The sequence below is a fragment of the Coregonus clupeaformis genome, chromosome 26 (assembly GCF_020615455.1).
Source record: "Coregonus clupeaformis isolate EN_2021a chromosome 26, ASM2061545v1, whole genome shotgun sequence".
Lineage (NCBI taxonomy): Eukaryota > Metazoa > Chordata > Actinopteri > Salmoniformes > Salmonidae > Coregonus > Coregonus clupeaformis.
The window spans coordinates 39,041,055-39,068,331 of NC_059217.1; the positions used below are offsets into that span (position 1 = coordinate 39,041,055).

The 27,277-nt window shown below is 45.4% G+C and overlaps 1 protein-coding gene across 7 annotated transcripts; it reads left to right on the forward strand.

The window, feature by feature from the left end:
• The first annotated feature begins 1,165 nt into the window (after positions 1-1,165).
• On the forward strand, positions 1,166-27,215 carry aass (aminoadipate-semialdehyde synthase). Of its 7 annotated transcripts, none has more exons than XM_041849513.2 (25): positions 1,166-1,257; positions 2,317-2,550; positions 3,060-3,236; positions 3,786-3,870; positions 7,461-7,528; positions 7,624-7,770; positions 7,936-8,014; positions 8,169-8,296; positions 9,546-9,694; positions 9,910-10,032; positions 12,114-12,225; positions 12,727-12,786; positions 13,191-13,258; positions 13,616-13,627; positions 15,814-15,935; positions 16,192-16,321; positions 16,402-16,512; positions 16,829-16,937; positions 17,280-17,420; positions 17,545-17,712; positions 17,848-17,943; positions 18,039-18,154; positions 23,490-23,578; positions 23,915-24,091; positions 25,867-27,215. In XM_041849513.2, exons 2-25 carry the CDS (start codon positions 2,332-2,334, stop codon positions 25,983-25,985), a joined length of 2,805 nt encoding a protein of 934 aa, XP_041705447.2. In that variant the 5' UTR covers positions 1,166-1,257; positions 2,317-2,331; the 3' UTR covers positions 25,986-27,215. The 7 variants fall into 7 exon arrangements, with proteins under 7 accessions (XP_041705447.2, XP_041705448.2, XP_041705445.2 ...); XM_041849514.2 differs by having other exon boundaries at positions 1,236-1,257; positions 2,320-2,550; XM_041849511.2 differs by lacking the exon at positions 1,166-1,257 and adding an exon at positions 1,264-1,546.
• Positions 27,216-27,277: the final 62 nt, after the last annotated feature.

The window sequence follows — 27,277 nt, forward strand, 5'->3', positions numbered from 1 at the left end:
AAAATGTCTAAACCTGTTTTTGCTTTGTCATTATAGGGTATTGTGTGTAGATTGATGAGGGGAATAAAAAAAAAATCCATTTTATAATAATGCTGTAATGTAACAACATGTGGAAAAAGTGAAGGGGTCTGAATCCTTTCCGAATGCACTGTATGTCCAGATTTGAGCTCCCAGGCTATAGCTTTTAATTCTACGCAACTGATCTTAAATTTGTTTATGGATCGTAGGTTATTCTTCAATTAGTATATTCACCAAATTAGAAAGAAGAATTAGGAATAAGGTGGTGCATTATTCAATTAGGCCTATCAGTGAATGGGCCAATGTTTTTCTTTTTCGTGTTGAGCAAACATGAGAGAATGTAACATGTCTGTATGGTATTTTCGATAATGATATGACATGTAGACTTCCCTATGCGACACAAAGGTCACACACACACACACGACTAGGGCTAGGCTACCACTTCATTTGTGGGCAAGTGTGTCATGAATTGTGAAACATTTTTGTCTGTCAGTGCCACTGACTCAGTCTGTTACCAGATATAGCCCTAAAGGTGGACTGTGAATGATCCCATACAAACCACTGCTGTTGTGCCCTTAAGCAAGGCATTTAACTCCAAATTGCTCTCTATCCAGCATGTGCCTCAACACTTGGGTTTCTGGGGATGTAAGGGGATAGGCAGAAACTAAACTCATTTCCGTTCTAACCAAACGGACTACAAAGGATATGCTCTATTCTATTATATTCTTGTTTATTACATTTACATTTACATTTTAGTCATTTAGCAGACGCTCTTATCCAGAGCGACTGACAAATGTATTTATTTTCATATTTCATTTCATGGGCAAGGCCTACCATCTGTTATATAAATGGAATGATATTAAATAATATATATGTCTCTCAGCGCTGAGTTCATTTAAAGAGAATATATGACAAAACGGTGGTTTGAAAACTCTGTAGACTAATTAAGACTAGTTAATCAGCGAGGCACGATTCCTCTTGGGTCAGTGCTATCTGCAATCCTTGGGACGTCCCTACCCCTAAACCCAACCATTTTATATTTCAACTTCAATGGGGGGGACTTCCCAAGGATCCCAGATAGCACAGATCATTCCTCTTGGAAATGCCGCCTGTAGTCATAATGCTGCGACGGCTACGTGAAGGACAAGAAGAGGCCGATCCTTTGCGTTGCGATGGGATTGGTGGGAGCAATCTTGGGAGATTCAGCAGTTACCCCTCCCCTCGCCATTACACTGACTGGTAAGGCATAGCTACAGTCATTATAACCTCATCTGATGTACCTTAGATGGTTTATATATATCTACAAATTCCGAAGGCCACAGCCTACATCGCAATATTCACTGTGCTGTGTATCCTATCCACGCCATATTCTTGTCACCTCTGAACGACACTGTGTAGGCTACCTTAGTGCACCTAGAAAGACCGCCGCCACATTGCATATCGGACATCTGTTTGCGAAAGTAGCTAGTTATAGAAAGGTTGGTTAGATATACTTGTCATTTGTTTACACTTTTCTCGAGTATTCGAGGTGAGTAAATATGCTATGTGTAGCTTGTCTCACAATGTTTACTACAGTATCCAATACCTTTAGTTAGTAAACGTTAGCTAACTATCAGTCGAGTTCGACCCGGAGCGCATTAGTCTAAATGTGCGTATGGACATTATGCCGGTGAGCGTGTTGTACGGATAGGCCTGTTGACGATATAGATATATAGTTTTAATAAGGGTTTAGTGTTCATTACACATCCGAAAATGCATGACTATCATTTCAGTGCGTTTTGACTCCCATCATGCAATTGTAATAACTATCTCTCCATGTTGTCTGCCGGTAGTGTTAGCTTGCTAGATTACTGTAGGTTACTTACTCAAAAAGTGCAGTCTGCCAATTTCATAGCCCTCAGGTGTGAGGTGGCTGTCTATAGGCCTGTGTAATTGTCTAATCTATCAATCAAACCTTTTGAAAGATCATGTAATGTGGTTAAAGTGCCTTGCAGAAATCAGGCAAATAATTTGATGGGTGACAAAATATTCAGTCAGCATTGCAGGTACAACCATCTTGTAGGAGGTGTGTGTGGCTGTCATTCAAATCTTCTCGCCTCTTGAAACTAAACCAGGTGTTTCTGCTGGCTGTTGTGCAACCCGCCTCCTAGCAGACTAAACCAGACATTTTACATGGCCTCTGTTTGAAACTCTCCTTTATTTGGATGCAGTGAATCTCATACTTTGTCTGATCAGTTTGTGTAAGTTTTCTTCTCACTGAATTGTTGAGTGGCTCATCCCTCTCACTCTTGTCTAAAGCAGTGGGGTATAGCCATGTTGCAACTCCTAAGACACCAGGCTAGAGGGACGAGGAGATGCCTCTGTGGCCAGCGGCGATATGAGCATCACAAGAGCGTCATGGCCATCCGGCGTGAGGACATCAACGTGTGGGAGAGACGGGCACCGCTGGCTCCGCGCCACGTTAAAGAGATTGTCCATGCTGGCCACAAGGTCCTCGTCCAGCCCTCCAACCGAAGAGCCATCCACGAGAATGTGAGTTATCACTGTTGTTGGGTAAAACATACACACATCCAATGACTGGAGATCACTGTCGTTGCGTAAACATGCACACATCCAATGACTGGAGATCACTGCTGTTGAGTAAACATGCACACGTCCAATGGCTGGAGATCAAAGTAGGCCTATGTTCAGCAAAAATAGGAGAAAAAAACTCTGCACAATGTGATTTATAAATGAGATTTCCGTTTAGCAGGTTAAAACACTGAGATATGTCACTGATTACTATAGGAGGACCTCCACAATGTCTAGTAAACAACATGTCACAAATTATTGTTAGAAATGACGGTTAAAATAAAAGTCCTTGACATGTAGCTTATTATCAAAGGACTGCTGTATAAAACTTTTTACGCAACTGAATAAAACAAAACAGTGCATATAATGACAAATGTAACAATTGGGTTAGATGTTGGCAACTGGCATTGGAAAAGGTTTTCTGAACTAGCTTATAAATGATTTTGATCTTTTTGTATGTTTCATTTCAGTATTATGAGAAAGCGGGGGCCATAATTTCGGAGGACATTTCGGAGGCCTCGTTGATCATTGGCGTCAAGAGTCCTCCGGAGGAGAAACTCTATCCCAGAAAGACCTACGCCTTTTTCTCTCACACCATCAAAGCACAGGAAGCTAACATGGGACTACTGGATGACCTGCTCAAAAAGGTAAGGCTGTTGTTGCTCTATCAAAGTACAACTCTGCATTAGGCTGACATATGACCATACAACTAAGCCAGACAGTCTTCCCTAGCCTAAACATAAAGCATGTTCACATTATGGTGTGGATGCACATGCTGTGCTTCATCCATTCATAGTGATGGGGGGGAAACATTTATACAGTTACATATTGGGATATTATTTTTGACGATATATCGTATGGTTTTGAAAGTATTGCAATATTATTTTTGCGCTTGTTGCCAGTACCTGCACCAAAACTCCAGTATTTGTCCTTTTATAGCTTGTTCTCCATCTTCTTTATAAATAGGGAGCCAATTTGTTTTCAGCACTTTTATTTCCATGACTGATCGAAATTCGTTTTCTCATGCTCTCTCTTGTCCCTCTGCAGTAGACATATGGTGAGCAATATGTTTGGAACATCGAATCACAGTATCGAATCGCAATACATATCGTATCGGCACCTAAGTATCGTGATCGTATCGTGAGGTCCCTGGCAATTTCCAGCACTAGTTCATTCACATCCTCTGGTCTTTCTAGGAAGTGCGTCTCATCGACTACGAGAAGATGGTGGACGCCAATGGCTTCCGTATAGTGGCATTTGGACAATGGGCTGGCGTTGCAGGTACACTTTTGTTCTACAAACCAAGAATACAGGTGACAGTCAGTCGCCCGATGTGTTTCTAATTCCACAGATTATGTAAAACACCTCCGTTTTTTTGCCCTCATGCTTTTGCATTGTTTACACACCAAACCCGTTCTCAGAGATGATTAACTCTCGAGGTTCCACTAGTCCGTACTGATCTACAGTGGCTTGCGAATGTATTCACCCCCTTGGCATTTTTCCTATTTTGTTGCCTTACAACCTGGAATTAAAATGGATTTTGGGGGGGGGGTTGTATCATTTGATTTACACAACATGCCTACCATTTTGAAGATGCAAAATATTTTTTATTGTGAAACAAACAAGAAATAAGACAAAAAAACAACTTGAGCGTGCATAACTATTCACCCCCCCAAGTCAATACTTAGTAGAGCCACCTTTTGCAGCAATTACAGCTGCAAGTCCCTTGGGGTATGTCTCTATAAGCTTGGCACATCTAGCCACTGGGATTTTTGCCCATTCTTCAAGGCAAAACTGCTCTAGCTCCTTCAAGTTGGATGGGTTCCGCTGGTGTACAGCAATCTTTAAGTCATACCACAAATTCTCAATTGGATTGAGGTCTGGGGTTTGACTAGGCCATTCCAAGACATTTAAATGTTTCCCCTTAAACCACTCTAGTGTTGCTTTAGCAGTATGCTTAGGGTCATTGTCCTGCTGGAAGGTGAACCTCCTTCCCAGTCTCAAATCTCTGGAAGACCAACAGGTTTCCCTCAATAATTTCCCTGTATTTAGCACCATCCATCATTCCTTCAATTCTGACCAGTTTCCCAGTCCCTGCTGATGTAAAACATCCCCACAGCATGATGCTGCCACCACCATGCTTCACTGTGGAGATGGTGTTCTCGGGGTGATGAGTGGTGTTGGGTTTGTGCCAGACATAGCGTTTTCCTTGATGGCCAAAAAGCTCAATTTTAGTCTCATCTGACCAGAGTACCTTCTTCCATATGTTTGGGGAGTCTCCCACATGCCTTTTGGCGAACACCAAACGTGTTTGCTTATTTCTTTCTTTAAGCAATGGCTTTTTTCTGGCCACTCTTCCGTAAACCCCAGCTCTGTGGAGTGTACGGCTTAAAGTGGTCCTATGGACAGATAATCCAATCTCTGCTGTGGAGCTTTGCAGCTCCTTCAGGGTTATCTTTGGTCTCTTTGTTGCCTCTCTGATTAATGCCCTCCTTGCCTGGTCCGTGAGTTTTGGTGGGCGGCCCTCTCTTGGCAGGTTTGTTGTGGTGCCTTATTCTTTCAATTTTTTAATAATGGATTTAATGGTGCTCTGTGGGATGTTCAAAGTTTCTGATTTTTGTATAACCCAACCCTGATCTGTACTTCTCCACAACTTTGTCCCTGACCTGTTTGGAGAGCTCCTTGGTCTTCATGGTGCTGCTTGCTTAGTGGTGTTGCAGACTCTGGGGCCTTTCAGAACAGGTGTATATATACTGAGATCATGTGACAGATCATGTGACACTTAGATTGCACACAGGTGGACTTTATTTAACAAATTATGTGACACCTGAAGGTAATTGGTTGCACCAGATGTTATTTAGGCGCTTCATAGCAAAGGGGGTGAAATCATATGCACGCACCACTTTTCCGTTATTTATTTTGTAGAATTTTTTGAAACAAGTTATTTTTTCATTTCACTTCACCAATTTGGACTATTTTGTGTATGTCCATTACATGAAATCCAAATAAAAATCCATTTAAATTACAGAATGCAACAAAATAGGAAAAACGCCAAGGGGGATGAATAATTTTGCAAGGCGCTGTAGGTACACTACCGGTCAAAAGTTATAGAACAGCTACTCATTCAAGGGTTTTTCTTTATTTTTACTATTTTCTGCATTGTAGAGTAATAGTGAAGATATTAAAACTATGAAATGACACATGGAATCATGTAGTAACCAAAAAAGTGTTAAACAAATCAAAATATATTTTATATTTGAGATTCTTCAAATAACCACCCTTTGCCTTGATTACAGCTTTGCACTCTTGGCATTCTCTCAACCAGCTTCACCTGGAATGCTTTTCCAACAGTCTTGAAGGAGTTCCCACATATGCTGAGCACTTGTTGGTTGCTTTTCCTTCACTCTGCGGTCTGACTCATCCCAAACCATCTCAATTTGGTTGAGGTCGGGGGATTGTGGAGGCCAGGTCATCTGATGCAGCACTCCATCACTCTCTTTCTTGGTAAAATAGCCCTTACACAGCCTGGAGGTGTGTTGGGTCATTGTCCTGTTGAAAAACAAATGATAGTCCCACTAAGCCCAAACCAGATTCGATGGCGTATCGCTGCAGAATGCTTTGGTAGCCATGCTGGTTAAGTGTGCCTTGAATTCTAAATAAATCACAGACAGTGTCACCAGCAAAGCACCCCCACACCATAACACCTCCTCCTCCATGCTTTACGGTGGGAAATACACATGCAGAGATCATCCGTTTACCCACACTGCGTCTCAAAGACACGGCGGTTGGAACCAAAGATCTCCAATTTGGACTCCAGACCAAAGGACCGATTTCCACGGTCTAATGTCCATTGCTCGTGTTTCTTGGCCCAAGCAGGTCTCTTCTTCTTATTGGTGTCCTTTAGTAATGGTTTGCAGCAATTCAACCAGATTCACACAGTCTCCTCTGAACAGTTGATGTTGAGATGTGTCTGTTACTTGAACTCTGAAGCATTTATTTGGGCTGCAATTTCTGAGGCTGGTAACTCTAAGGAACTTATCCTCTGCAGCAGAGGTAACTCTGGGTCTTCCATTCCTGTGGCGGTCCTCATGAGAGCCAGTTTCATCGTAGCGCTTGATGGTTTTTGCGACTGCACTTGAAGAAACTTTCAAAGTTCTTGAAATGTTCCGTATTGACTGACCTTCATGTCTTAAAGTAATGATGGACAGTCGTTTCTCTTTTCTTATTTGAGCTGTTCTTGCCATAATATGGACTTGGTCTTTTACCAAATAAGGCTATCTTCTGTATACCCCCCCCCCCCCTACCTTGTCACAACACAACTGATTTGCTCAAACGCATTAAGAAGGAAAGAAATTCCACAAATTAACTTTTAACAAGGCACACCTGTTAATTGAAACACATTCCAGGTGACTACCTCATGAAGCTGGTTGAGAGAATATGCCAAGAGTGTGCAAAGCTGTCATCAAGGCAACGGGTGGCTATTTGAAGAATCTCATATAAAATATATTTTCATTTGTTTAACACTTTTTTGGTTACTACATGATTCCGTATGTGTTATTTCATAGTTTTGATGTCTTCACTATTATTATACAATGTAGAAAATAGTTTTTAAAAAAAACCTTGAATGAGTAGGTGTTCTAAAACTTTTGACTGGAAGTGTAAATCTACATTTTGAATTGTTGTATTGCTGTCCTCAGGGCACCATTGTAAATGAGACCCTGGTCTCAGTGGGTTTTATAAAATATAAACACTAGCTGAATTTACTTATTTTTCAAGTATGTATCCCTATTTTCAAATGCCCTTTCGTCCAACATCTATTATCAAAGCAGTGTTCCTACTTTGTTTCACTTTTCCTATGTTCTTCCTAACAGGAATGATCAATATTTTGCATGGTTTGGGACTTCGTTTTCTGGCGTTGGGACACCACACTCCTTTTATGGTAAGGATTTGACCTAGTGGATTCCATGTAATTTCAATGCTTCAACTATTTCCTCTTCCTCCACTGGACCTCTGACATCACTTCCTGTGTCACAGCACATCGGTATGGCCCACAACTACAGGAACGTCAGCCAGGCCATCCAGGCAGTGAGGGATTGTGGGTACGAGATCTCCATGGGCCTCATGCCCAAGTCCATCGGCCCAGTGACGTTTGTCTTCACCGGCACAGGCAACGTCTCCAAGGTAGGTAGACCTAGTGTAACCCAAGACAAACTATGTCTAAACTATCACCAAACACAACCTGTTCATACAAATAGATGAAGGTGTTAGGAAGGTGAGTGCTAAGTGAATTCTACAACATGGGAATGCATACCTTCTCTTCAACTACTACTTTCTCCTATAATGTAGGGTGCACAAGATATCATCAATGAGCTTCCTGTAGAATACGTGGAGCCTCATGAGCTAAAAGATGCGTCTCAAACTGGAGGTACTACATCCCCATTTCTGATGGGTTGCATTTGCATATTCAACATTTAATGCATATAATATACATGAAAGGATATGTATTATCATATTAATGTATGTGTTCTGTGTTTAATGTTCACCATGTGACACTGCTATCTCCATCTCTCTGGTTTTAGACATGTCCAGAGTGTACGCCACCGTTCTGAGTCGTCACCACCACCTGATGAGGAAGAGTGATGGTGTTTATGACCCCCTGGAGTACGAGTATCACCCGGAACTGTACACATCACACTTCAGAACCAGCGTGAGTCTGCCTTTACCACTATCACAACCATTTCAGCCGGTTCACCTGTTCCTGCTGCTCAGCCAGGAGCTGCGAGTCCTTTGGCACAGCCACACTGCTTTGTCCTCTGAAGCCTGAGCTGATTGGCTCACTAAGCCCTCGTGGGGGAAGGGGAGGGTCATGTGGGGCCAGCATTTTCTCCTGTTGCAAAACACAGGCTATGGCATATTATTATTATTATTATTATTATTATTATTATTATTATTATTATTATAGCGGCTTACAGTCTGTCAGTGGGCAACCACACTGTACAAGCTGAGATGTCAAATATGATTATGTAGATGGTAGGTTGTGGAACTGGGTTTGTGGATGTCTTGTCAATATGATTTGCAGATACACCGAAGACCAATTGTCAGTGGTGGTAGAATTGGTTTAAGTTGATACAGTAGTGGTAGCAGCAGTAGCAGCCATAGTGGTAGCAGTGGTAGCAGCAGCAGCTATAGTTGTAGCAGCAGCCATAGTGGTAGTAGTAGCAGCAGCCATAGTGGTAGCAGCAGCAGCAGCCATAGTGGTATCAGCAGCAGCAGCCATAGTGGTATCAGCAGCAGCAGCCATTGTGGTATCAGCAGCAGCAGCCATTGTGGTAGCAGCAGCAGCAGCCATAGTGGTATCAGCAGCAGCAGCCATAGTGGTATCAGCAGCAGCAGCCATAGTGGTATCAGCAGCAGCAGCCATAGTGGTAGCAGCAGCAGCCATAGTGGTAGCAGCAGCAGCCATAGTGGTAGCAGCAGCCATAGTGGTAGCAGCAGCAGCAGCAGCCATAGTGGTATCAGCAGCAGCAGCCATAGTGGTATCAGCAGCAGCAGCCATAGTGGTATCAGCAGCAGCAGCCATAGTGGTAGCAGCAGCCATAGTGGTAGCAGCAGCAAAAGCCATAGTGGCAGTAGCAGCAGCCATTGTAGTAGCAGCAGCAGCCATAGTGGTAGCAGCAGCAGCAGCCATTGTGGTATCAGCAGCCATTGTGGTAGCATCTATAGTTGTAGCAGCAGCCATGGTCCTCTGTAACGCCAGGGTAGTGGGTTCGATCCCCGGGACCACCCATACGTAAAATGTATGCACACATGACTGTAAGTCGCTTTGGATAAAAGCGTCTGCTAAATGGCATATTATTATTATATTATTATAGTGGTTGCAGTGGCAGTGTGGGAGAAGTAGTGGAAGCAATTGCATCGCTAATGACTCGGCCCGCTTTTTGTCCTCCCGGCCTCAGGTGGCGCCCTACACCACGTGCCTGATCAACGGCATCTACTGGGACCCCCAGACACCGCGGCTCCTCAGGCGGCTGGATGCCCAGAGGCTCCTGACGCACGTCAAGCCCTCTGCCGCCGCTACGGAGGGATGGCCAGAACTACCACACAAGTAAGTCCCCCCCCCTGCCCCCACTATTTGGACTGGGACTATCGCATTCAGAAGCGCACGCTTATCTTCAGTAATGTTTACATTGTACGGGAACTCAACCAAAGAGTGCGGAGTGCAGTCATCGTGACCCGACTGGCTGATAAACACTCTGATATGGACTCTACCTCTTTTCTTATCTTCCCTCATTACTTCCTGTCTTTCTTTCTTTTTCTCAGGCTTCTGGCAATCTGTGACATATCTGCCGACATGGGGGGCTCCATTGAGTTCATGACTGAGTGCACCACCATTGATAAGCCTTTCTGTATGTATGATGCGGACCAGCACATAGACCACGACAGGTACAGACCAGGGGAGAACGACTGCCCCCTCTCATTGAAGCCACGGAAGTTCAAGGCCGACCGCGGTACATTATAGTGAAGGGGAAAATGGCAATCTTCTTGTAAATATAAAAATGTTTCGAAGACTGTCATGGTACTAATAATTGCTTCTAATACACCAGATGTATGTCCTTGAACCGATTTTATTATACACTGCTCAAAAAAAGAAAGGGAACACTAAAATAACATGAATGAATTAAATAATCTTATTAAATACTTTTTTTCTTTACATAGTTGAATGTGCTGACAACAAAATCACACAAATTATCAATGAAATCAAATTTATCAACCCATGGAGGTCTGGATTTGGAGTCACCCTCAAGATTAAAGTGGAAAACCAAACTACAGGCTGATCCAACTTTGATGTAATGTCCTTAAAACAAGTCAAAATGAGGCTCAGTAGTGTGTGTGGCCTCCACGTGCCTGTATGACCTCCCTACAACGCCTGGGCATGCTCCTGATGAGGTGGCGGATGGTCTCCTGAGGGATCTCCTCCCAGACCTGGACTAAAGCATCCGCCAACTCCTGGACAGTCTGTGGTGCAACATGGCATTGGTGGATGGAGCGAGACATGATGTCCCAGATGTGCTCAATTGGATTCAGGTCTGGGGAACGGGCGGGCCAGTCCATAGCATCAATGCCTTCCTCTTGCAGGAACTGCTGACACACTCCAGCCACATGAGGTCTAGCATTGTCTTGCATTAGGAGGAACCCAGGGCCAACCGCACCAGCATATGGTCTCACAAGGGGTCTGAGGATCTCATCTCGGTACCTAATGGCAGTCAGGCTACCTCTGGCGAGCACATGGAGGGCTGTGCGGCCCCCAAAGAAATGACACCCCACACCATGACTGACCCACCGCCAAACCGGTCATGCTGGAGGATGTTGCAGGCAGCAGAACGTTCTCCACGGCGTCTCCAGACTCTGTCACGTCTGTCACATGTGCTCAGTGTGAACCTGCTTTCATCTGTGAAGAGCACAGGGCGCCAGTGGCGAATTTGCCAATCTTGGTGTTCTCTGGCAAATGTCAAACGCCCTGCATGGTGTTGGGCTGTAAGCACAACCCCCACCTGTGGACGTCGGGCCCCTCATACCACCCTCATGGAGTCTGTTTCTGACCGTTTGAGCAGACACATGCACATTTGTGGCCTGCTGGAGGTCATTTTGCAGGGCTCTGGCAGTGCTCCTCCTGCTCCTCCTTGCACAAAGGCGGAGGTAGCAGTCCTGCTGCTGGGTTGTTGCCCTCTACGGCCTCCTCCACGTCTCCTGATGTACTGGCCTGTCTCCTGGTAGCGCCTCCATGCTCTGGACACTACGCTGACAGACACAGCAAACCTTCTTGCCACAGCTCGCATTGATGTGCCATCCTGGATGAGCTGCACTACCTGAGCCACTTGTGTGGGTTGTAGACTCCGTCTCATGCTACCACTAGAGTGAAAGCACCGCCAGCATTCAAAAGTGACCAAAACATCAGCCAGGAAGCATAGGAACTGAGAAGTGGTCTGTGGTCACCACCTGCAGAACCAGTCCTTTATTGGAGGTGTCTTGCTAATTGCCTATAATTTCCACCTGTTGTCTATTTCATTTGCACAACAGCATGTGAAATGTATTGTCAATCAGTGTTGCTTCCTAAGTGGACAGTTTGATTTCACAGAAGTGTGATTGACTTGGAGTTACATTGTGTTGTTTAAGTGTTCCCTTTATTTTTTTGAGCAGTGTATATATATATATATATTTTTTAAACAATCGCAGCCTGCAGTACCCCGGTCAGCCTTCAACTTGTTACTCAGTAAGATGGGGCAGCACTGAGCTAGCCTGCAACAGCTCAAACTGCATGTTATGTCTGCATGAAACTCCATCTTAAGACTTCATTTGGCTTCAATGCGCTATTGAGTCTTCACACAGGAATTAATGGTTTCCTGTGATTGATGGCTTTGTCTATTCATATACAGTCATTTGTACAAACACCCATACATAACATGTACTCCCACCAGGCCTTGCAAATTGTCTACTCTTCTTTGATGGTGTCTTTGTCTTTCCAGTGTGGAGGGCACAGGTATCCTCATGTGCTCTATTGATAACCTTCCTGCCCAGCTCCCCATTGAAGCCACTGAGTATTTCGGAGACCGCCTTTTTCCCTACATTTGGGAGATGGTAAGATGCTGGGGTAAGGTGCACTGCACCATTAGCATTTTTTTGTTTTCGGTTTAGTTTGTTTGGGGAGAGGGTTGTCCAAATGTGGAATGCAGCCATACGAGCGCACAACAAAATCTCAGGTTATGTTTGTCTGTTCCAGCTTACCGCACTGTAGCTGCCACTGCTTACCGTACTGTGGTTGTCACTAGTTACCACAAAGTCAAAATGGGCTATATCGTAAAGATTCATGAAAACTAAAATTTGTTTTTTGCTCTTAATATAAGGTTAGGCATAAGGTTAGCAGTGTGGTTAACGTTAGGGTTGGGTTTACGTTTAAAATCAGATTTTAAGAAGAAATTGTAGAAATAGGCAGTGTTTAGCCATAATTCAGACTTTGTGGCTGTGGTAACTAGTGAAGACCCCGCACTGTAGCTACCACTGCTTGCCAGTGATGGCCGCTTAGTGGGAATTCTGTTATTTTTAGAATTAACAAGTACTTCCCGGTTCTGTCTTCTTCAGCTTCCCTCCGATGCCACCAGACCCCTTGAAGAAGAGGACTTCTCACCTCAAGTTAGAGACGTGAGTATCACACACACAAATCCCTCTTACGCAATCATTTTTGCATCATGAACGAAAAGGCTATGGACTTGAAACCTTGATGCAGCTTGACGTGAAACTAGTTATGAAATTATTTGCTACTGCTATGCGATAATAGCTAACCAAGATCTCATTGTTGGCTGCATTGTGTGTTTTTCGCTAAAGTATGTTGGTTTCAGGAGACCACATTGAAGTTTACAATCTATATACAGATGGATGTTTTTTTATTTGACTTTTGGACTACAGTTGCCATGTGACGTGCTGTAGTAGGGCAATAGACAGTGACTTGTTTTGTCAGATTTTTGTCATTTGGCATATTTGTACATAAAACCATTTTTTTACCGACCTTGGACTGTTTTCTTTTTAACATCTTTCCTCCATTGAAGGCTGTGATAACGTCAGAAGGAAAGCTTACCCCAAAGTTTGAATACATTGAAGAACTTCGTGAACGAAGGTAAGATTGCATGTCAATATATCTAGTGGTTAGAGAATGGCTTTCTTGTTTAATTTATTTTGTGCGTTTTCAGGATGATTTTAAGTGTGACTGTTATAACAAAATAGATTTTACTGTTGAAGCCCTTGAGGTTTTAATGTGCTTTCTTTAATGTTATAACAATTAAACAGCAATTATGTTGTCTATGTAATAACTGATCTGAAAATGCATTTTCTGCACAATTGTATGCTAGTTTGGTAAGCTTCATGTTGTTGGCTTTGTGTTTTCCAAGAAATAAATCTGATGAAATTACTTTGGTAAATATGCCTGTCACATCATGGAGGTAACGCTGCCAATCTAAGGAAGAAATCTCTAAAGATTCCTTTACAGGTAAAACATTCAGTAGTTGTCAAGTATTTTGACGAATAGTCAAGTTTGACACCTGCTACAAACTGTAGTCTCAGTTTGTAGATGGCATAACATTAGCATAGCATACCTAGTGAGCAGCATAGCAGATACAGCATAGCAATAGACTACATTTGCTTAATAGCTTATTATTTGTAACTTTTCCCCTTCCTCATTGTCTAGTTGAGCTCAGGCTTTAGGGTGTAATGTGTACTATCCTCCACCCAGCAGGGGGAGCTCTATCTTGCCCCAGACTCAGGGCAATTCACTACAGCTCATCAGGTGCTGTCTGCCGGAGTCTCCACTAACCCTCACCTTGTTGTTCCGTCCTTGCACAGTGCGCTCACGGTGTGCTGGTGTGTGCCAGTCTACCCCCGCTCTAACACCTTGCATGGCTAACATGCCATCGCCGCTGCCTCCACTTCTACTGAGACGCAGGAGTTTTCTCTCTCACTGAGGGGCTCTTTCGTGGGTAGACAAGTCTTTTCTCATTCTAAAACACCACCACCCTCTGTCCCATCTCGCAGTGTCCTGTCCCTTCATTTTGGCATGCGAACAAGAAAATCATACCTTTTTCGTTCATCGTTGTTCCCTCTGTTGCGAAATTTGAAAATCTTCCACCATCAATCATAATAACGTCAATGTTTTCAATGCAAAATTATTTTCTCATTTCATTTACTCCCATTCCGTTAATATATATGTATCTTTTCCTGGTGTAGGCTAACCTCAAACATTTTCTTCAATTACAAAAATGAATTATTTCTGTTTTTAACCAAAAGATTTGTTCACTATTCAAATAGAAACCTGCATGCAAAAAGAGGACTCTTATCTCCCTTGTTCACATAGACTTTGCTTTCATAAACATTGTAGCTCTTCTTCAGAAGCTCTCCTAGACTACAGCATTCATGCATTGTGCCCTTTCAAGGTTTTCCTAAGTAGTAGCTAGATGTAGAGAGAGATGGTTTGCTCTGGTCTGAAAATGGGTTGAATGTGTTCATGGTTTATTTTCACACTGACATACTTTAACCTTCATCCGTTTGATCCTGACTGAACCATGACCCAGATGAGCACTTTGTGATCAAAATTATCACTCAAAGGCCGCCACGTTCAAGCCCTCTTCAAGCATGGTCAATCCTGGAGAGAGAGTACAACTGGAAATGGTGGCAATCCCTTCTTCGAAACGATGATACTAAGAACAAGGCTTCCGTTTCATACCATTTTGAGTGATTTTTGTTTTTGTATTTGGTTGATGAGTTGACCTTAGTTTCACCTCTCTAGACAAGCCATGTCTCAGGATCTTAAGTCTTCAAATCCCTCTGATTGGGTATTGCTCTTAACATATGTAAACTTGAGACAAATATGCTCCTGAGGGGAATCCCCCATCTCTCTTATTTTTTAATTAAAGAAGCCAGCCCCTCCATTGTCAATGGATGGCTTGCCGGACCTCATGCCCAGCTCTACGTACTCTTGTGCACATGTACAGTGTCACATCCAATTAGGCTGAGGCTGCCGGTTGGACCCTGACAACTCCCTGGGGAATTGGTGGGGGAGGGTGTATTGGGGGGGATATTGCTGAGTAAACTGATGATTCTGCAGGTCACTGTATGATAGAAGAGGCTGCCATGGTGACCTTTGGACTGTATGGTGCCCAGTATTGGAATCGCCTTGTTTTAATTTAAATCACATTTCATGTCTGTGATTGGATCCCATTTTGTTAATTAATGAGTATTTGCTGCATATGAAGATCACCCTGTTTTTAATTTAACGCATTTCATTGATTGAATCTCATTTAGTTTTGATTGATTTAATATACTTCATCACAGTGCATCAGCTTGGGTTTTCACAAAAAATCTTAGTCTTTCATTATTAGTGTGTGATTTGCTGGGTTATGTGGGTGGGGGAACTCCCTCCTGTAAGATTTTGTCACCGGCATTGGTTGTTAAGTAGTAATTTCTTAGGAGGATGCAATTAAAACTGTTGACGATTTATATTAAATTAATTATATTGCCCACCCACATCCCCATCTCTGCTTGGTAAGCAAATCACTGGTTATAATTCTGAGCAAGATTGCTTGTATTCAGCTTCTCATTATGCGTGTGTGAGAAAGAAACTCTGTGTCTGTGATGACTTTATTCTGTGCTCACACTGTGTATAACCCCACTTCCCCTCAGAGAGCAAGCCAAGATCACGAAGAGGAGTGGAATGAAGCGAGTGCTACTACTGGGCTCAGGTTACGTGTCGGGCCCAGTCATCGAGTACCTCACCCGGGACCCAGGAACTCAAATCACTGTTGGTAAGGCTCTGAAAAGGAAATGTTGCACTATTCCCACTATATTCACAAATACCCAGTTGATGATGATTTCATTATTTAAATGTTTAACTGGATGCACACAATCTATTGTGTGTACATCTCTAATTACTTAATGAATTGTAAAGGGTGCCTCAGGGCTCAAGCCCCAGCACATTTGGTTTCAAATTGTAATTTCACTCAAATATTTCACCCCTCCCATCTCTCTCACAGCTGTTATCCATGTCTCCTTGTGTTTTAGCATCAGTATTTTTGACCCAGGCAGAGGAGCTGGCAGGGAAATACCCCAACACCATCCCTGTCATGCTGGATGTCACCAGTCAGGAGGGCCACCTGGAGTCCCTGGTCAAAGACCATGACCTAGTCATTAGGTACACACACACACACACACACACCTGTGGTGAATGAGCGGTGAGTGTGTCATTGTCACATGTGCTGTTTATGCCCTCAGTATGCTGCCGTACGGGTATCACCCTGTCATCGCCAAACACTGCATCAACAAGAAGGTAAACATGGTGACTGCCAGCTACCTGAGTCCAGCCATGAAGGACCTCCAACAGAGGTAGGAGAGAAGTGTATGGGGAGAAGAGGACATTCCTCTGGGTTTTAAAGTAGGAGCGAGAGGGCTGGGGTTAGGGGAAAACATATCTATGTACAAGTGGAGATTTAATGGTCAAATGTGTGTTATCTTGTCTTAATGCTAACCTTGCGCTATTTGATACACAGTTGACTTAATGTAAGCTACAGGCAGGCACCAAGACACTTGACCTAATTGCTTGACATGGCATTAGCCAGGATAAGCTAGTAGTCAAGGGAATGTATTGGCTCCACGTGGGGCAGGTGTGGCTGAGTGTGTTTGTCTGTGTGATTCCTTCCAGTGCTGAGGAAGCTGGCATCACCATAGTGAATGAGATGGGCCTGGACCCTGGCATCGACCACATGCTAGCTATGGAGTGCATCGACCAAGCCAAGGCGGACGGCTGCACTGTGAGTGAAACGTGTGAGGAAGATTGTGACAGAATCTATATGTTTGAGTGATTTGTGAGTTTGAGAGGAAGTGTTTGGGTGATTGTGGGGCCTGTACATACGGATGTTGTGTGTGTGGTGTGCACATAATGATCGATTGAGCGTATGTCGAAGGGATGAGTGGCATCTTGTCAGTTTCCTTGGCAGCATTATTGATTGCGGGCCCAACAGATTGAAACACCATGTGTTTTCGATTTGTTCATTTTTCCCCCCATCTTGACGTAAAGATGACTGTCTTGACAAAACATTGGGTAGATGTCTGTGTAAATTGTGTTTTTAAACCATTTACGTGTGTGTCCTTAGATTGAGTCATACAGTTCATTCTGTGGTGGACTCCCTGCACCAGAATGCTCAGACAATCCTCTGCGCTACAAATTCAGCTGGAGTCCATATGGAGTCCTCCTCAATACCATCAGCCCTGCCATCTTCCTCAAGGACAACGAGGTACAGTGGCCATCTAGGATCAGCATATCCTCCCCAAAAACCTAACCTGAACCATAAGGGACGGTGATGCAAAGCTGACCTTAGATCAGTGCTTCGGGGTAACTTAATCCTCTGTTTCCCCCAGGTGGTGAGCATCCCAGCAGGCGGCACTCTGATGGAATCCACAGCTCCTATGGACTTCCTGCCCGGCTTCAACCTGGAGGGCTTCCCCAACCGCGACAGCACCAAATACTCAGAGCAATACGGCATCGAGTCAGCCCACACACTCATCAGAGGAACACTCCGCTTCAAGGTAGGTACTGCCACTGACCTCTACAATAATGTGGTTTTAATGGGTTGGAGCATGGTGCTGCTAGCAACACTGGGGTCACTTTGCTATTATCTGATCTGATTCAATGGTCAGTTAATTATGTGTCTTGTCCACAAGGGTTTCTCCAAGGCCATGAGTGGCTTTGTGAAGCTGGGTCTGATCAACACTGACCCCTGCCCCATGCTGAAGCACACCTCCGCTCCCGTCTCCTGGGTAAGAATGAGAATCCTGCTTATAACAACTTTATTACCAGCTCATGCCTCTTGTGCGATACCTTACCCATATTCTGTATTTTCCCTGTGCAACAGAAAGAGCTGCTGTGTAAGCAGATTGGCCTGCCCACCTCCACCTCTGAGGAGGCCTTCGAGGGAGCCGTTTACGACCGCATCGGCCAAGACCATTTCAAGATGGAGACACTCAAATGGTAAGGCCCATGTCCTAACCATAGCCATACACTGTATATGCATGAAATCCACATTGTCACACATCCCCTACCCCCTAGGTACTACACATCCCCTACCCCCCTAGGTACTACACATCCCCTACCCCCCTAGGTACTACACATCCCCTACCCCCCTAGGTACTACACATCCCCTACCCCCCTAGGTACTACACATCCCCTACCCCCCTAGGTACTACACATCCCCCTACCCCCTAGGTACTACACATCCCCTACCCCCTAGGTACTACACATCCCCTACCCCCTAGGTACTACACATCCCCTACCCCCTAGATACTACACATCCCCTACCCCCTAGGTACTACACATCCCCCTACCCCCTAGGTACTACACATCCCCTACCCCCCTAGGTACTACACATCCCCTACCCCCTAGATACTACACATCCCCTACCCCCTAGGTACTACACATCCCCTACCCCCTAGGTACTACACATCCCCTACCCCCCTAGGTACTACACATCCCCTACCCCCCTAGGTACTACACATATCCTACCCCCCTAGGTACTACACATCCCCTACCCCACTAGGTACTACACATCCCCTACCCCACTAGGTACTACACATCCCCTACCCCACTAGGTACTACACATCCCCTACCCCCTAGGTACTACACATCCCCTACCCCCTAGGTACTACACATCCCCTACCCCCTAGGTACTACACATCCCCTACCCCCTAGGTACTACACATCCCCTACCCCCTAGGTACTACACATCCCCTACCCCCTAGGTACTACACATCCCCTACCCCCTAGGTACTACACATCCCCCTACCCCCTAGGTACTACACATCCCCTACCCCCTAGGTACTACACATCCCCTACCCCCTAGGTACTACACATCCCCTACCCCCTAGGTACTACACATCCCCTACCCCCTAGGTACTACACATCCCCTACCCCCTAGGTACTACACATCCCCTACCCCCTAGGTACTACACATCCCCTACCCCCTAGGTACTACACATCCCCTACCCCCTAGGTACTACACATCCCCTACCCCCTAGGTACTACACATCCCCTACCCCCTAGGTACTACACATCCCCTACCCCCTAGGTACTACACATCCCCTACCCCCTAGCCCTACCCCCTAGGTACTACACATCCCCCTACCCCCCTAGGTACTACACATCCCCTACCCCCTAGGTACTACACATCCCCTACCCCCTAGATACTACACATCCCCTACCCCCTAGATACTACACATCCCCTACCCCCTAGGTACTACACATCCCCCTACCCCCTAGATACTACACATCCCCTACCCCCTAGGTACTACACATCCCCTACCCCCCTAGGTACTACACATCCCCTACCCCCTAGATACTACACATCCCCTACCCCCTAGGTACTACACATCCCCTACCCCCTAGGTACTACACATCCCCTACCCCCCTAGGTACTACACATATCCTACCCCCCTAGGTACTACACATCCCCTACCCCACTAGGTACTACACATCCCCTACCCCACTAGGTACTACACATCCCCTACCCCACTAGGTACTACACATCCCCTACCCCCCTAGGTACTACACATCCCCTACCCCCCTAGGTACTACACATCCCCTACCCCCCTAGATACTACACATCCCCTACCCCCCTAGGTACTACACATCCCCTACCCCCCTAGATACTACACATCCCCTACCCTCCTAGGTACTACACATCCCCTACCCCCCTAGGTACTACACATCCCCTACCCCCCTAGGTACTACACATCCCCTACCCCCCTAGATACTACACATCCCCTACCCCCCTAGGTACTACACATCCCCTACCCCCCTAGGTACTACACATCCCCTACCCCCCTAGGTACTACACATCCCCTAACCCCCTAGGTACTACACATCCCCTACCCCCCTAGATACTTATCAGTCCCTACCCCCCCTATACATATCAGCCCCTACCCCCTAGATATTTATCAGTCCCTACCCCCCCTATACATATCAGCCCCTACCCCCCTAGATACTTATCAGTCCCTACCCCCCTAGATACTTATCAGTCCCTACCCCCCTAGATACTTACACTACATGACCAACAGTATGTGGACACCTGCTTGTCGAACATCTCATTCTAAAATGGTGGGCATTAATATGGAGTTGGTCCCCCTTTGCTGCTATAACAGCCTCCACTCTTCTGGGAAGGCTTTCCACTAGATGTTGGAACTTGCTTCCATTCAGCCACGAGCATTAGTGAGGTCGGTCACTGATGTTGGGCGATTAGGCTGGCTCGCAGTTGGCGTTCCAATTCATCCCAAAGGTGTTCGATGGGATTGAGGTCAGGGCTCGGTACAGGCCTGTCAAGTTCTTCCACACTGATCTCGACAAACCATTTCTGTATGGTTTGTGCACGGGGACATTGTCATGTTGAAACAGGAAAGGGCCTTCCCCAAACTGTTGCCACAAAGTTGGAAGCACAGAATCTTCTAGAATGTCATTGAATGCTGTAGCTTGAAGATTTCACTTCACTGGAACTAAGGGGCCTAGCCCGAACCATGAAAAACAGCCCCAGACCATTATTCCTCCTCCACCGAACTTTACAGTTGGCACTATGCATTGGGGCAGGTAGCGTTCTCCTGCCAGATGGTGAAGTGAGTCGTCACTCCAGAGAATGCGTTTCCACTGTTCCAGAGTCCTATGGTGGCGAGCTTTACCCCACTCCAGCCGACGCTTGGCATTGCACATGGTGATCTTAGGCTTGTGTGCGACTGCTCGGCCATGGAAACCCCTTTCATGAAGCTTACGACGAACAGTTATTGTGCTGACGCTGCTTCCATAGGCAGTTTGGAACTCGATAGTGAGTGTTGCAGACGATTGTTACGCGCTTCAGCTCTCGCCGGTCCCATTCTGTGAGCTTGTGTGGCCTACCACTTCGCGGCTGAGCTCTTCAGTAAGGCCATTCTACTGCCAATGTTTGTCTATGGAGGTTGTATGGCTGTGTGCTCTATTTTATACACCTGTCAGCAATGGGTGTGGCTGAAATAGCTGAATCCACTAATTTGAAGGGGTGTCCACATACTTTTGTATATATAGTGTATCAGCCCTTACCCCCCTAGGTACTTATCAGCCCCTACTCCCCTAGATATTTATCAGCCCCTACTCCCCTAGATATTTATCAGCCCCTACTCCCCTAGATACTTATCAGCCCCTACTCCCCTAGGTACTACACATCCCTTACCCCCCTAGGTACTTATCAGCCCCTACTCCCCTAGGTACTACACATCCCTTACCCCCCCTAGGTACTTATCAGCCCCTACTCCCCTAGATATTTATCAGCCCCTACTCCCCTAGATACTTATCAGCCCCTACTCCCCTAGGTACTACACATCCCTTACCCCCCCTAGGTACTTATCAGCTCCTACTCCCCTAGATACTACACATCCCTTACCCCCCCAGGTACTTATCAGCCCCTACTCCCCTAGATACTTATCAGCTCCTACTCCCATAGATACTACACATCCCTTACCCCTACGTACTTATCAGCCCCAACTCCCCTAGATACTACACATCCCTTACCCCCCCAGGTACTTATCAGCCCCTACTCCCCTAGATATTTATCAGCCCCTACTCCCTTAGATATTTATCAGCCCCTACTCCCCTAGATACTTATCAGCTCCTACTCCCCTAGATACTACACATCCCTTACCCCCCCAGGTACGTATCAGCCCCTACTCCCTTAGATACTTATCAGCCCCGACTCCCCTAGGTACTTATCAGCCCCGACTCCCCTAGATACTTATCAGCCCCGACTCCCCTAGATACTTATCAGCTCCTACTCCCCTAGATACTACACATCCCTTACCCCCCCAGGTACGTATCAGCCCCTACTCCCTTAGATACTTATCAGCCCCGACTCCCCTAGGTACTTATCAGCCCCGACTCCCCTAGATACTTATCAGCCCCGACTCCCCTAGATACTTATCAGCCCCGACTCCCCTAGGTACTTATCAGCCCCTACTCCCCTAGGTACTACACATCCCCTACCCCCCCTAGGTACTTATCAGCTCCTACTCCCCTAGATACTACACATCCCTTACCCCCCCAGGTACTTATCAGCCCCTACTCCCCTAGATACTTATCAGCTCCTACTCCCATAGATACTACACATCCCTTACCCCCTACGTACTTATCAGCCCCAACTCCCCTAGATACTACACATCCCTTACCCCCCCAGGTACTTATCAGCCCCTACTCCCCTAGATATTTATCAGCCCCTACTCCCCTAGATATTTATCAGCCCCTACTCCCCTAGATACTTATCAGCTCCTACTCCCCTAGATACTACACATCCCTTACCCCCCCAGGTACGTATCAGCCCCTACTCCCTTAGATACTTATCAGCCCCGACTCCCCTAGGTACTTATCAGCCCCGACTCCCCTAGATACTTATCAGCCCCGACTCCCCTAGATACTTATCAGCCCCGACTCCCCTAGATACTTATCAGCCCCGACTCCCCTAGATACTTATCAGCCCCGACTCCCCTAGGTACTTATCAGCCCCGACTCCCCTAGGTATTTATCAGCCCCGACTCCCCTAGGTACTTATCAGCCCCGACTCCCCTAGGTACTTATCAGCCCCGACTCCCCTAGGTACTTATCAGCCCCGACTCCCCTAGGTACTTATCAGCCCCGACTCCCCTAGGTACTTATCAGCCCCGACTCCCCTAGGTACTTATCAGCCCCGACTCCCCTAGATACTTATCAGCCCGACTCCCCTAGGTACTTATCAGCTCCGACTCCCCTAGATACTACACATCCCTTACCCCCCTAGGTACTTATCAGCCCCGACTCCCCTAGGTACTTATCAGCCCCGACTCCCCTAGGTACTTATCAGCCCCGACTCCCCTAGGTACTTATCTGCCCCGACTCCCCTAGATACTTATCAGCCCGACTCCCCTAGGTACTTATCTGCCCCGACTCCCCTAGGTACTTATCAGCCCGACTCCCCTAGATACTTATCAGCCCCGACTCCCCTAGATACTTATCAGCTCCTACTCCCCTAGGTACTTATCAGCCCCGACTCCCCTAGGTACTTATCAGCCCGACTCCCCTAGATACTTATCAGCTCCTACTCCCCTAGATACTTATCAGCTCCTACTCCCCTAGATACTACACATCCCTTACCCCCCCAGGTACTTATCAGCCCCTACTCCCCTAGATACTTCATGTAGATATAGAAAGATTCAATAAGTATACGCATGTTGGTATAGCCCCTCCTTTACCGCCTGATAAGTTAGTTGCATGGACTTTGTACTCATATCTTTGCCATATATATCTTAATTGTGTGTGTGTTCAGGTTTGGGATGCTGAGTAAGGAGGCTGTTCCCCATGCAGAGACCGTACTGGCTTCACTGGCTAAGCACTTGGAGTCCAGGCTCTCCTTTGGTAAGAGGGGCAGAAGAAATCTCTCTACTACTACTACTTTGCTCTCACAAACCCCAATATGGCTGCGTTTACACAGGCAGCCCAATTTTGATATTTCTTTCACTAATTGGTCTCTTGACCAATCAGATCAGCTCTGAGAAAGATGTGATTTGTCAAAAGACCAATTAGTGGAAAAAATATCAGAATTGGGCTGCCTGTGTAAACGCTGCCATAGTAACTCTTTCTCCCTACTCATTCTATTCCTCTTTATACAGAAAATGGCAGTAAAGATTTTATTTTAAGTATAACCTTCTCTCTCCTTCTCGGTCCCTCTGTGTCCTTTATCCTCTCCTTTAGATAAAGGCGAGCGGGACATGATTATCATGAGGAACGACGTGGGCCTGCGCCACTCCACAGGCGAGCTGGAGACCAAGCACATCAGCCTGGTGGTCTACGGAGACCCCGACGGCTACTCTGCCATGGCCAAGACCGTGGGCTACCCTGCTGCCATCGCTGCTCGCATGGTGCTGGACGGTCAGTAGTGTAGCCTTGAGTTCTTATTGCATTTATCATGCCTGAGTTGTTGATTAGGCTTTACTGAGAATGACACACTTATTCCACCGCCAGGGAACCTGTCATTTTGCTAAAGATGAATGTACAACCCTAACATGTACAGTGAGGGAAAAAGTATTTGATCCCCTGCTGATTTTGAACGTTTGCCCACTGACAAAGACATGATGAGTCTATAATTTTAATGGTTGGTTTATTTGAACAGTGAGAGACAGAATAACAACAAAAAAATCCAGAAAAATGCATGTCAAAAATGTTATAAATTGATTAGCATTTTAATGAGGGAAATAAGTATTTGACCCCTCTGCAAAACATGACTTAGTACTTGGTGGCAAATCCTTGTTGGCAATCACAGAGGTCAGATGTTTCTTGTAGTTGGCCACCAGGTTTGCACACATCTCAGGAGGGATTTTGTTCCACTCCTCTTTGCAGATCTTCTCCAAGTCATTAAGGTTTCGAGGCTGACGTTTGGCAACTCAAACCTTCAGCTCCCTCCACAGATTTTCTATGGGATAAAGGTCTGGAGACTGGCTAGGCCACTTCAGGACCTTAATGTGCTTCTTCTTGAGCCACTCCTTTGTTGCCTTGGCCGTGTGTTTTGGGTCATTGTCATGCTGGAATACCCATCCACGACCCATTTTCAATGCCATGGCTGAGGGAAGGAGGTTCTCACCCAATATTTGATGGTACATGGCCCCGTCCATCGTCCCTTTGATGCTGTGAAGTTGTCCTGTCCCCTTAGCAAAAAAACACCCCCAAAGCATAATGTTTCCACCTCCATGTTTGACGGTGGGGATGGTGTTCTTGGGGTCATAGGCAGCATTCCTCCTCCTCCAAACACGTTGAGTTGATGCCAAAGAGCTCGATTTTGGTCTCATCTGACCACAACACTTTCACCCAGTTCTCCTCTGAATCATTCAGATGTTAATTGGCAAACTTCAGACAGCCCTGTATATGTGCTTTCTTGAGCAGGGGGACCTTGTGGGCGCTGCAGGATTTCAGTCCTTCACGGCGTAGTGTGTTACCAATTGTTTTCTTGGTGACTATGGTCCCAGCTGCCTTGAGATCATTGACAAGATCCTCCCGTGTAGTTCTGGGCTGATTCCTCACCGTTCTCATGATCATTGCAACTCCACGAGGTGAGATCTTGCATGGAGCCCCAGGCCGAGGGAGATTGACAGTTATTTTGTGTTTCTTCCATTTGCGAATAATCGCACCAACTGTTGTCACCTTCTCACCAAGCTGCTTGGTGATGGTCTTGTAGCCCATTCCAGCCTAGTGTAGGTCTACAATCTTGTCCCTGACATCCTTGGAGAGCTCTTTGGTCTTGGCCATGGTGGAGAGTTTGGAATCTGATTGATTGATTGCTTCTGTGGACAGGTGTCTTTTATACAGGTAACAAGCTGAGATTAGGAGCACTCCCTTTAAGAGTGTGCTCCTAATCTCAGCTCGTTACCTGTATAAAAGACACCTGGGAGCCAGAAATCTTTCTGATTGAGAGGGGGTCAAATACTTATTTCCCTCATTAAAATGCAAATCAATTTATAACATTTTTGACATGCGTTTTTCTGGATTTTGTTGTTGTTATTCTGTCTCTCACTGTTCAAATAAACCTACCATTAAAATTATAGACTGATCATTTCTTTGTCAGTGGGCAAACGTACAAAATCAGCAGGGGATCAAATACTTTTTTCCCTCACTGTATGTGAAAGTGAAGTGAACTGACTTTCAATCTGCAGGAGAAATCCGTACGAAGGGACTGGTGGTGCCAATGACTAAGGACATCTATGGACCGGCTCTGAAAAGACTGCAGGAGGAGGGCCTCCAGTTCACCTCGAAAAGCACCATCCAAGAGTAGGAACTCATGAGTCATCGGCTGCGTCTCAATAGTGTTAATGATTTCCTTTCCTGGTGTCCTCTCCTTCATCTGCACTGATCCAAAGAAAGACCCCACATATATTTTATTCTTCAGAACAGTGCAGATAAAGGGAAGGAGATGAGGAAAGGAAGCTATTTTAGACAATTGAGAAATAGTCGTAACTCCATGTGATAGACAGACAGGAAATACAGCCAATCAGTGGCTGGGTACCAGGCCACAGAGAAACGGGATGCATCTCAATAGTCACAAGTTACTTTCTCCGTTTGTCTCCTGTCCTTCATCTGTGCTGATCTGAGAAGGCAGGGTGGGTGAAGGCAATATGGTAGAAATCCTCAGAAGGACAGCATATGAGGAGGGGAAGTCACTTTAGGCTATTGAGATGCACCCTGACTTTCTGCTTGTTTCAAAAGCATCTAATGTACATTGTGTCAACATGTCAAATAGAACCGTTACGTTGTAGGTGAACAGTTTCCAAGCACTTTGCTTCTTTAATTAAGACTGTACAATTCTTTACCTGGAGAACCACAACTCCCTGAGTGTCGTTATAACATGATATAACGATCCTATAATCTGCGCAGACCTGCTAAGCTAAAGGGTCTCGTCTTTCCTTGACCATAACGTATGCTTGTCCTGATGTTGATCAGCTGCTGCACAGTTCCACTGATCTTTACATATTGATTTGGTTATCTGATCATTGTTGATAACACTCAGACAATCAAAATGCTAGAAATATCAGAAGTGAATGTGTACAGTGCATGCTCAGAAACAGACCAGTGAATAAGTTGCGAGTGAACAGCACTAATATAATACCGTAGCCTGGACAGCTTGCTCATAAGAACAAGTAGTTGTAGTAACTCACCAAGAGCCTCTGAACACTTTTTAAACTGTATCTTTTACTTTTTTACACAGTGACCTGCGTCACCGGTCAACCATAGCTCATACTGAAACCCCCCAAAAACCTACCATGTCTCATTTTCAGGCAATAGTTTTAAATCGATCTACTGTATTTGTGTACAACTCATTCTAAATTGTGTTCAGATACATTTAAGAGCAAAACAGATTTATTTATGTTTAATCCTATTTAAAGATCCCAAACTATTTGTTGAGTAAAATATCCAAGTGTATTTATTTTCCGGATTGGACATAAATGGTCTCCAGTGCTGCAGCATATTGTTTCTGCTTTATTAAATGGTTGAAATGTAAGATTGAGATGTCTAATTGTTGTCAATACCTATTTTCAAGTAAATAGATTATATTGACCATTCTATTGA

Excerpts from the sequence above, each read along its gene's own strand:
- aass (XM_041849508.2), top strand. The coding sequence starts at position 1,293 with ATGTACCTTAGATGGTTTATATATATCTACAAATTCCGAAGGCCACAG. Across the intron at positions 7,529-7,623 it reads GACACCACACTCCTTTTATG|CACATCGGTATGGCCCACAA; the intron begins GTAAGGATTTGA and ends CCTGTGTCACAG. Across the intron at positions 23,579-23,914 it reads GGAGTCCAGGCTCTCCTTTG|ATAAAGGCGAGCGGGACATG; the intron begins GTAAGAGGGGCA and ends CCTCTCCTTTAG.